Here is an 11,649-nt window from a genome sequence, read left to right as displayed (position 1 = left end):
AACGGAGGGCTTCTTATATGAATCTGTATTTCAAGAACCAGATTTGAGTTGTGAAAACTGAATGTAGGGAGTTGAATTTTCATTTTTAAGGACCAAAGGAAGTTTCAGAGCAACTTGGTTCAATTTCAAAGCACTAGTTTTGGTTTTTAGGTTTATTGGAATTTGGTTTCACTTTAAAAATCTCACATTCAAATATAAAAGATTCAAATTCAGCTTCTTGGAGGCACAGATCATATATTCTTACCCCATGTCAGGGGGATGTCTTTTCTGAAAAGTCCTCCTCTTTTTTGTTTTTTTAAATTATTGGATAAACCTTCATATGGCATGCAAAGAGTGATTTTTTTTTTAAAATATGTATTTTCTAAACAAATGTTGCACTTTTATCTATTGTATCAACATACCTCACAATCACTTGTTTTTGATTCTAAAGATCAGTGAGGTCACGACCATCCAGGAAATGACTTGGAATGCAAATTTACTGTATGTGATGCGCAGGAGGGGAAACGTGGTGGAGGGAGGGCGTCCTACCTGGTTTACCCTGCTGACTGTAAGCAGGGGGAATATATTTAGCTGTAATAGAGGTATGATGGGGAAGTGTTGCAGTACTGAGCCGAGGTGAGGACAGAGAGACAGACAGTCCTGCAGAGACAGACAGACAGACAGACAGACAGACAGGGACTCAGATAGAGATGAGTGGGCTGCTGGAGGGCCAGCTCTCGTGCATTCCTTGCGTGTTGTGTGGGCGCGTGGCTCAGGGTTCAGAGCTGTCGTCCCTCCTCCCTCCCTCCCTCCTCCTCCACCCCCCCACAGAGACGGGCAAAAGGCGGAGGAGGAGCAACGCACCTTCACAGTCAACAGACGCTGGGTGTGCGGCAGTCCGTCGGTCGGTAGAGGAAGGCTACACCGGCAGAAGCCCGCGGAGGGAGGAAGACACCTGACGGTAAGCTCACGGCCGCGACTCTCTCCGCTGTTAGCTTCATAGAACGGCCACTGTGACCGACATCGACGTCCCTCTTGACACTACTTTTGCGGTATTAATCACACCAGACCCTCATCCTAAGCTTTTTTTTGTGGGGGGTGATTTATTTATAAAATAAAATTTAGCCGAAACTCTCCGGTGACAGCGGCTAAATGAGGAGATGTAACTAAGCTAACTGCGCCCCGGAGCGCCGCTGCTATCAGTCGCATTTCGCCCCTCCGAGTCTGTGGCGACACCGCTGAATGATAACGGTTCGCTACAATGTTTCACTTTAAAAAAAAGAAAAAAAAGAAAAAAAGAAATCAGACATTTTCTGTACGGGTGATTCTTTATTTCCGATTGCTTGTGTGTTTGAGTGTAGAAATGTTGAGTTTAAACGCGGTTCAAGTTGTTTTCAGTTTCAATGGGCTCACGTCGAGTCTGTGTGTCTTCCGCTGACAGCGCGGTGAAGTCCCGGAGCAGGAGGTCCACTCCTCCCCGCACCCGGTGTAAAAATAGCCAGGTGTGTCAGCTTAGCCTGGGTCACGGTAATGCGACACACACACGCTCGGCTCCCACCGGCTTCCTGACCGCAGTCAGCCCGTCCAACAACACCGAGAGAGAGATAGAGAGAGAGAGTGTGTGTGTGTTGCGAAGTAGATGCCCAGTCAAAGCCCGGTCCGTCCGGCGATGTGGGTCAACAGGATGCCACAAAGTTGTGCACGAAGATGCCACCTGTTTGTTTTTATCCTTCGTGTAGAACATGTTTGAGATCCGTTTCAGAGAAAGCCAGAAGGAGTTGCGAAGCTCGGTTTTGTGTGAAGTGTCCCTTTAAACGGCGGCTCTTGCCACCGTGCTGCTGTGTTGCATGCATGTGCAGTAGGTGATTTCCCCTCCAGTTCAGCTGCACAGCAATGCAGCTGTCGAGCCCACAAGTCGCAAAATGATAAGACTGCTGTGGCTTGCCCAGGTGCTGATGACGGCTCGATGTAACCCAAATCTCACATGTGCAGCCTACTTTTGTGATGCTTGTGTTAAAGTGAAAGCTTAGATAATAATGCCCCCTTTCTTTTGTGTTTATTTGCGAGGAGGTAAATCAGAACGTGCTCAGGAACAAAAGAAATTAGCAGCAAATTTAAGAGGTGCAGCCACACAATATGAATCAATATGTACATCTAAGCAGAAATTGGTTAGGAAAAAAAAAAAACTCATACAATGTGAAACAATAGAAAACCAATTAGAGGCTGGGGGGCAAACCTTGTGCACATTCTGGGTAAACACAGCGCTGAAGGTCCTGAGTTTGCCTCCAAATTCTCAATTATTATTTTAAACCGGAGAGACCTGCTCTCTCATTTTTAGTCAGAGCCATTTCCTAATGAGCTCCTGAGCAGAGGGAGAGAATATATGAAATCTCGTTTTCCATTCAGCTGCAACCTTAGAGACAAAACACAAACAGCAGCTTCTGTGACCAGAGGCAGTGATGATTTCGAGCTTTTTATGGGTTTTCTTCAGATGGAGGGGCGCACATGAAAAAAAAAAAAAAAGCAGAGCAGAGTGTCCTTAGAGATGGCAAAAATCTACAGATAAATGTCTACAAGTACAAAGGGCAGGATAACAAAGCGAGGCACACCAGCTACAGTGGTAGACGTTGGTTTTAAATGATACAAGTACCACTGGTAATTATAGCCTTGGTATTCAGAGACAGATTTTTCAGTGGTCTTAATTACTAACAGGATTGTACCAGGCTTAAGGACTTAATATAACTTGGTTGAGCTGACAATGGCCATCTAAAGTAGCTTTTGGATATTTTCCCACTGGCCTGCCTGTGTGTCAGTGTAGATGAGCCAGGCAGCTATTGGCTGGAGAAGAAAGGTGTCCTGGTGAGTAAGTGGCTCCGAGGCTGGAAGCTTCAGGGAGAGCAGCAGATGGATGATGATGTAGCGGGTACTGGCGCTCCCTGCCTCCCGCCGCCATCCGTCACACGCTAATGATCGTGTCACACCTTCTCCCCGGGCGGCCGGCCACTTCTGCAGCGCTCAGCTCAAAAACTGGTAGCTCCACTCAAATCCTCTCTTCACGGCCGTCGGCTGAAAAGCCTGGAGACAGAATGTGCTGCAAGCCTCTCTATCGCTAATTCTTCACTTCTTTCTGTCTCCATCGCCTTCCTTCACCCCTCTTCACCTCTAAAGTCCCTACAGACTGTTTCCTCATCTCTCTTCATCCCATCCCTGCTTCCCTCGGCTCCCATTCATCTTGTTTTCCTGTGTATGGTGCATCTGCTCCTTATCCGCCTTTTCCCTCTCTATCTTCTTACGTTTCCTCTCTTATCAGTGTCGATTCGCAGATTTAATACAAAACAGTACTCGCGTGCTTCTTGTTATTTTAGTTTTTCTTTGATTGTATTAATTAAAGATGTGTTGTTTTCATGCCCCTCCCCTCTGAGGTCTGAGGTCAGGGTCAGCCACAGTGCAGCGCTCATGAAGCTGGTTTGGCTGAAGGACAGCTCAGCAAGAACTCGCCAACAGCGCATTAGGGAGCCTCCCAACTTATTATGTCCTTTTGAGTGTTTATGTGCCTCTGAACCGTTTCCTCTCCCCTAGGCTGCGGTAGACCTCCACGCTCAGACAAAAATGCAGATTTTCTGTAGCATCATGTTAAATTTAATACTTCATCCGTAAAACATACGGCTGCAAGGAATTATTTTCATCATCGATTAATCCGCCATCAGCTTCTATATAGCATATAAAAATATGTCAATTATTTAGTATTGCAATGGCTCGTTTTGTCCGTCCAACACTCTGAAATGCAAAATTGTTCAATTTATCATCATGTTGGACAAAGAAAAGCAGCAAAAGCTCACTTCTCTGGAACAAGAAAAAAAAGACAAGGGTTTGTTACGTAACGTGACTAATTTTACTGAGAACTAGCCCTTTAGCATGGGTGGAGCAGTAATCAATACAGTTATGTCACTTAAAAAAAAATCTTGTTATCACATTAATCATCAAAATGAAAGTACAATTCACCTCCTTTTTAAAATAATTGATCAAAAAGCGGTACATATTGTAGTATTTTTGCCAATGATTGTTCTCTAAAATTTTAAACCAACACATGCCAAGATTTGAGACTTCTCTCTACTGTCCTAAGAATATTTTTTCTGGATGGATTCCCAGCTGTCATGTTCCAATGTTTCGCCGAGGCTGTAGGGGAAGTAAACACCACTTTGGTTGCACATGGACTGACAGAGGTCTTTTCTTTTAAAAAACTGCTATTATCTCCAGTCGAGTGTTAAATAACCATGTTGTGGGACTCAGCATCCTCTAAGCTCGTTATTGTGTCCCAGGTGTTACAGCAGTAAGTGTCCCCTTGAGCTGTGTGTTACAGCGGAATGTGTCCCCACTGAACGCAGTTGGCCCTTTGGAAGAGATGGTGGAATGCCACTTCCTCTTGTGTGTGTGCGTCTATCTCTTTGGTCTCAGCAATATTCTCACCACTGGGATCAGAGGCTCAGCTTGGCATTCTGGGAATATCAGTGCTGCCGGATCGGATGATACTCTCCGCAGCTGCAGTTTCTAAGAAAAGCTCGAGGACACACTCAAACACACACACACGCAGCAGACATCGGTTCACATAACGTGTAAATATACAAGCAAATACCACATCCAAGCACCGGCCTATATGTTACCGCCACAGATGCGCAGGCAAGCTTACAGTAATACACTTAGTACTGTAAAGCGGCAATTAACTGTCAAAGCCAGGAAAGCATTTGGGAAGCGCAGACAGAGGTTAACACACACTTGCAGACACACAAGCTTAGTTGCTTGATGTCATTCCCAGCAGCTATGCTTTTATGCTTCGGCTGCTGTTTGATATGAGCGAGTGTGTGCGTTTGTGCGAAACAGTGTAGTGGTGTTTTCTGTTGTACAATGACCGCTAACACTGTTTTTTCTCCTGTGTTTTCTGATCTCTTCAGGCTATTTTCCATTGACCAGTGAAGGGCCGGCAGAGAGAGGAGCGTTAGAGAAGGGGAGCAGAGGCGGAGACGATAATTGCGTTTTGGCTGCCCTGTGGGAACATGGGATATATGACCTCATCATTCACCTGTGAGGCTCTCCAGTAAACAACTCCAGATAGGTAGGAAGTGCGTACACAAACACAGAGCCATGCAAATGCAGGCAAAGACATCTTTAAATAGCACTGAAGTATACAAAAGCAGGCATTATTTGCACAGCCTGACAGTCTGAGTTGTGTGTTTTCTAGAAGGATGACTGAGACAGCAGTAGAAAGTACAGATGTCCTCCTAAAACCCTGCGATGTGACGTCATGTGACGTCGTCGTCTGTCCCTCCCCTCCGCCATGTCTACCCCCCTGCAATCAGAAAGAGGATGAGGAGTATCACAGTGACATTAAGAAGCTTGAGCAGCAGGTAAGTGATGCTAAACAACACAGATATTGCCATGTACTGTGGTAAAATTATGAATCCCCCCCCCCCCCCGCCCAAACGCGACTCACATGCTCACTTGATAATAAATTGCGTCCTCACTCGCAGAAACACTGCAGCCAGGTGCAACCAAAGAAAAAACCAAAGGTAAGCTAAAATAATCCTGCCTCTCATTATTCATTCTCACTGAAATATCGATTGCATTAGACTCTATGAATTTGTAATATTGCTTGCATGTGTGTATTTTAGGCCAAAGGAAAGTTAGTGCGCACTAAGGCTATCTGCGAGGACTCCTCCCCATTTGAAGAATCCACGGTAACACACACACACATACACACATCATCCTCGATCCTTCCACCTCCTTATTGTCATCAGCACACTCGAAATTACTCTTTATTTTCTTCTGTTTATTTCCAGGAATCCTCAAACACGAGCATCTCATCTAGCTGCCATGACAACGAGAGTACTTCCTGTAAGGAGGAAGAGCACGAGAAGAGCACAGATCCAAAGAAACATTCACTGTCCAAAGGTGTGTGTTTTGTGTGTTAGTGATATCTCATAAAAGAGAGAGAGGCACATAAAATGTAATAAAGCAGGATTCTGTGCCACTATTTAGATGTACTTCTCCCGGGGTGTTTAATATTGCAGTGTGCTTTTGTGTTTCTGTGTGTTGTCTTGTAACACACCCTGCCTGCCTGTGTCGCTCTCAGAGTCCAGCGTGGAGTACACCGACTCCACCGGCATAGATCTGCACCAGTTTATCGTCGACACCCTCAACAGCAACCCCAGAGACCGCATGACGCTGCTTAAACTGGAGCAGGACATGATCAACTTCATCACCAGCAATAGGTGTGTGTGTGTGTGTGAAGGAGAATGTGGAGGAGAGGACATAACCTTGAGTCTTGACTGAGCTATCTACCTGTTTAATGTGCAGGAATAGAAACTGAATGAATGCTAAATTCTATTAAAGATGAAGCATGGCTTTAGTCTGTTGTAAAATGCTCCAAGTTTCCAGCTCCTTTATTATAATTCCGTCCATACAGCTTACTTATTGTACTCAACAATATATTGAGCCAGTTATTTTCGTGTGGGTGTGTTCGAACCAGCAGAAATGAAATTGGACTTAAGCCAAAAAAAGCACAACCAATTTCAATCTGTGTTTCTTTCTTTCCTCGTTCCCTATCGCTCTCGCTCTGCATCTCTTTCTCATTTCCTCCCTCCCACTTCGCTCTGTCGCTCCCTCATTCTGTCTTTGTCTTCCTCTCTGCCTCCTCTACCTTCTTTCCCTTCCTCTGTCTCTCTCTCTCCACATCTTTCCTTGTTTCTGTCTGTCTCTCAGCCCCTATAAGAAGTTCCCTCACATGTCGCCCTACCACCGCATGCTGGTCCATCGGGTGGCGGCCTACTTCGGCATGGAGCACAATGTAGACCAGACAGGCAAGTCTGTCATCATCAACAGGACGAGCAGCACACGCATGTAAGCGTGCAATAATGCGTCTGTATGCACTTTCCTGTAAACCCTTAACGTTCGTTGCACACTCATGACATTTGTTTGTCTGCTAAAGACCGGAGCAGCGTTTTCAGGACGAGCTGCAGAAAGACAAGACAGAAGGGCTCCAACAGTGGAAATTTATTTTGAAGCGAGACAACAGCTCCGATGACCAGGTCCGTCCGTCCTCCCGTATAGCTGCATGTCTCTCAGGAATTTCCTCTATAATTGACATTGACCGTGTCCTATCAGTGCTCTGACCTGTTCTCTTTTCTCTCCCCTACAGAATCGACTCCACCCCTCACAGGGGAAGCAAAGTAAGTCAATGGAGGAGAGAGAGGAGGAGTACCAAAGAGCACGAGAGCGAATCTTCAACCAAGAGGTGAGAGGAAGAGACCGAGAAGGACAAAACAGGCTCAAGTGACATGGACACAGAAAGGATTCTTACTAATTTCTCTGCTGTACTTTTTCAGCCACCGTGCACCCAGGAGAGCACCCATGCAGAAACCAGGTAACCTTGCCTGCAGTGTAATTTTTTTTCTCTCTCCATGTGCTTCTCAGCTTATTATATTTAGATGAGCGCATTAATATATGTCTGTGTGTGTGTGTGTGCTGTGTGCAGGGATGTGGAGGAGTACAATCCATATGCTGAGACCCAGAGGAGAAGGCAGCTCTTCAGGTAGCGCTCTCACTGCACAGTTGCATAGTCATTTATCATCTTAATCTGGTCAGCCTGGCTGGCACCGAGCTCTTCAGAGTCTGCAGCGGAAACAGAACGAGGACCTAGATTTAGTTTCATTTATTTGTGCGTTTGTGTCACGGTTTGAAAGGAAGGAAAGACTTTATAGATCATTTTGGTGAAAGAATGTAGCGTGAAACCTTCAGCCTCTCATTATGTGTGGCACATCAGCAGGTGCAGAAGCCATTTTTGTCCCCCCCCCATTCAGATTAACGGCATTCCTCTCGAGCAGTAATAAGGCTGTAGGATAATTCTGGATGTGCCTCACAGGGGGAGCCGTGACAACTCGGGCTCCAGCTGGACAGGCAGCAGCAGGCAGAGCAGCACTGAGACCGACTGCCGCTATAGCAACGACCCCCGACCTTGGAGCAGCACCGACTCTGATTCCTCCTTCCAATGGACAAGTCCTGCTCCGAAACCCCGCCAACCCGCCAACCACAGCTGGGACGCGCGAGGTTCAGGTGTGTCTTTTCAAACCTCGCCTCAAAAGACCATGTAACCACTTTTTTTTTTTTCTTTAACACGTCTTGTGTCACGCGTTTCGAGGTGTGAATTCGTCACGGCTGAGACGCTTCACTCCTCTGTACCTGCACGCAAGCTGCAAACTTGCGCGCAGACTTCATCGCCACACCACACTTGGGAAAATCGCTGGTTATAAATTATCAGTTCTTTATTCAGTAGCATCTAATTAACAAAAAGCAGTGGAAGTTCTTCGGGTGTGAAAATTTAACTCAATCCATGAATCTTCACACCATAGCTGTAAATTTTCACACAACACCTCCAGTCTTCTTCGCATATCCAGGAAGGAAAAAGAAAAAAACAAAACTATGCTGCGGGGCTGCACGCAGTATGTTTTTAGCACACAGGGGCGGGTGTGTGTTTCGTTCCATCAGATTGAGATGTTGAAATGTGAATTTGTTATGTGCCGTGACAATAAAGCTCACTTCTGTCATCTTCACCTCTATCCTCTATTCTTACTCTTCATTCTCTTTCTCTCTCAGGCTCCATCTCTCTTTACAGACTGCCATCCACATGTCCTCACCCCTCTCCTCCTCCGATCATGGAGGAGCCAGCTCCTAACTCTGCCTACATCATGGAGAACGGGATCCCGCCGGGAAGCATTTTAGTGAACCCACATACTGGTACATAACACAAACTCACACGCAAGTACGATTTCAGACAAGAAAAACTCATTTATCATCCTTAACCTTTCGACCTATTAGGGCAGCCGTTCCTCAACCCCGATGGGACCCCCGCGGTGTACAACCCTCCCGACAGTCAGCAGCCAATCAGGAGCCAGACTCAGCTGCAGGGCTCTTCCACTCAGCAGCCACAGCAGCAGGTAGCGCGCACACACACAGCAAGACACGTTCGCAGTGACATACATACATGCCACCGTTTGTGCCTTTATCTCTGTCTCCATATGTGTGTCTCTCTCAGGTGGTTCAGTACTCGTCTGTCTCTTACACAGCTCCACAGATGTTGCCTGTCACTCCCTCACAGCCATACTCAACAGTATGTATCGCTGTACTCTGCAACGGCTGCTGTGTGTTTCCAGCGTGCGCGTGTGTGTCTGACCTCCTTTCTCTTGACCGACAGATTGAAGATCTCTCCTCGCCGTTTGCTCATCTGACAGTGAGCTGCCAGCCAGCGGGTGAAGCCCCACCCGTCTACCCTACCAATCAGGCTTACCTCTATGCAGCGCCTCCCCTTCCTCCTCATCCTCCTCCTCCCAACCCCTCCAGCTACTGCCAGCCCTCACCTCAGGTAAGGATTAACAAAATTTATCATGTCGCTTGTTCATTAAGTGAATAAAATAATCATTTTATAGTCACGTGGGATGTGTAGATTCTGCGACGATGAGCTATATGATTTTTTTTTTAACATTACCATCCTATAGGTGCCTGTGTATTATTACGGCCAGTACCCTACCTCAGCTCAGTATGGATGCAGGCCTCTCTCACCTACCCAGCACATCCACAGCCAAGCAGCACAGCCAACAGGTACTTTTCACCTTGTCTGTGTACTTGTCTGTGTGTGAGAAAGGCTGCGAGAAAACAGGCTGCGGCAGTAGAGGAGGGGGCCGTTACACTGTCAGAGATGTAGTCTGAGGGTCTCACAGTGAACCGGTCTCTTTTCCTGCTGCTTCTATTCATCACGGTGACAAAACGCGAGAAGACACAATTCACTCCTGTCATCCGCGGCCGTTTGTAAAATAAATGACTGCATAAAAATATTCAAGACTTTGGAACAGAAATGCAAACGACTCCGTCCACAGGACTCAGCGAATGAGGGGGAAATAAGTGATTGTGTTTGTGAAGCTGTGTTTCCAATAAAGATTTATATAAAAACACTAAATTGATTTTTTTTTTTTAAAATGTATCCAACCAGCTTCACCTCAGTGCAACTACTGTATATGTTCTATTGTATTTTAGTCCATAAGTTAAAATAAATAAATAAATAAAAAGGTTTTACTAATTTACAGACTACGTATCTTGTAGCGCTTGTCAACAAACAAGCTACACATTTAAGGCTACATATTTTTTTGTAATATTTGCCCTCTCTTTTTCAAAATGGTTTGTTAAAGCTACATCTAACCACCAAACTGCACGTTGGTCAAAAATAGCTGAATTGATCTCTTGTGGCTTATTTCTTGTGTTAAACTTTTGCCAAACAAACCGCAGCGATGAAATATATTGTTAATATTGTCTTTTGTATACGTGTGTTTGCAGCAGGATACGCCCCTGCTGTGAGGGTGCAGCAGTCTTCCCACACCCAACCCCAAGCTGTGCTGGGGACCTACTCACCAGTTGCCTCCCATCAGTGTAGCATGGTTCAGGTAAACACAAAACACCCAGAGGTGCCGTTGCGCGTCAGACTCGAACAGTTCAGCCCCCAGAAGACACATTTAGCACTTCACAAAGTGCTTGTGGTAGCAAATTCTCTGCACCAACTTTGCTCCTTTTTTTCCCCCCTCTCTTGTCTCTCTGCAGGGAGGCGTTTCAGTGTCCTTTCCCCAAAGTAAAGTTGTGAGCGGGGTAGGTGGGGAGGCGGGCTACTGCTGCGTCGTGCCCCCGCCCGCCCACCACGGCAGCTGCCGTCCTCCCAGCTGCAGCAACCTCAGCGCGCCGGCCTGGAACGCACAGTACTGACGGAGTGATGATACTTTTGTTTCTGTGTGAACTCATCCACACACATACTTAACACAAACACCTTTTTTCACACTCACTCACTCACCCTCCCCTCACCCTCACCCTCACCTACAGCCCTCCCTCCTCCCGATGATGCCCCCTGGCTGTGCGCACACACACACACACACACACACACACACACAACATACCCTCACTCACAGAGATAAATGTACCACTGTACCAAAGCTTAATAGTATATCTCAGAGCTGCTGTATTGAATGCATAATTTATATACACAAATGGAGTTTTATATTGATATTAAATTATATATTGTGTTTTAAGGAAATGCACTGTGTGAAGAGAATAAAGTGCTGTGACTGGACTGACGAGGTCACATTTCTCTATCATCCTGGCTCTTTGCTTCCTCTGAACTTGATGATGGCGTTGATGGCGGTAGATGATGAGATGCATGCACCAAGAAATAAAGCACGTCGTACGAGGGCATTTTCTCCGCACACATCGAGTATAAGATATAAAAGAAGCAGTCTTAATTTGTGCGCTGCGGGAAAGCGCAGATTTGGGTTGTTAACCTACCACTGAGTTCTTAAATGGGAGAGGAATGTCATTGACTTAATGCCTGAATAACTATCTGACAAGCAAGCCGAGGATTTTGCATTAATACGGTTGATCATTATCGGCATCTAGTTTAAGGGGGTATAAACCGGAGACTAAAATGTTCACACAGTGGGAGCTTTAATGCAGATATCTGACTGTAAACCAATGATGTTTTTACATTTACACTTGTTTTTAGACAAATTATGCAAATGGAGAACATTTCCAGTACACCATTAAGCCAATGGTGGATTTGCAGTGTGAGACTTTAGCGCCCCCTCC

General features: G+C 45.9%; 1 protein-coding gene across 2 annotated transcripts; it reads left to right on the top strand.

Moving 5' to 3' along the window:
• The first annotated feature begins 844 nt into the window (after positions 1-844).
• On the top strand, positions 845-11,162 carry arpp21 (cAMP-regulated phosphoprotein, 21). Of its 2 annotated transcripts, none has more exons than XM_008290495.1 (20): positions 845-940; positions 4,929-5,089; positions 5,216-5,381; positions 5,505-5,543; positions 5,646-5,711; positions 5,814-5,925; positions 6,107-6,245; positions 6,736-6,873; positions 6,962-7,061; positions 7,172-7,267; positions 7,359-7,396; positions 7,508-7,564; positions 7,895-8,085; positions 8,626-8,766; positions 8,848-8,966; positions 9,065-9,139; positions 9,224-9,391; positions 9,525-9,627; positions 10,360-10,463; positions 10,618-11,162. In XM_008290495.1, exons 3-20 carry the CDS (start codon positions 5,220-5,222, stop codon positions 10,774-10,776), a joined length of 2,007 nt encoding a protein of 668 aa, XP_008288717.1. In that variant the 5' UTR covers positions 845-940; positions 4,929-5,089; positions 5,216-5,219; the 3' UTR covers positions 10,777-11,162. The 2 variants fall into 2 exon arrangements, with proteins under 2 accessions (XP_008288717.1, XP_008288716.1); XM_008290494.1 differs by having other exon boundaries at positions 10,357-10,463.
• The last annotated feature ends 487 nt before the right edge of the window (positions 11,163-11,649 follow it).

This window comes from Stegastes partitus, unplaced genomic scaffold, assembly GCF_000690725.1.
Source record: "Stegastes partitus isolate 25-593 unplaced genomic scaffold, Stegastes_partitus-1.0.2 Scaffold676, whole genome shotgun sequence".
NCBI classification, from domain to species: Eukaryota; Metazoa; Chordata; class Actinopteri; family Pomacentridae; genus Stegastes; species Stegastes partitus.
This window is presented reverse-complemented; position numbering and strand designations above follow the sequence as displayed.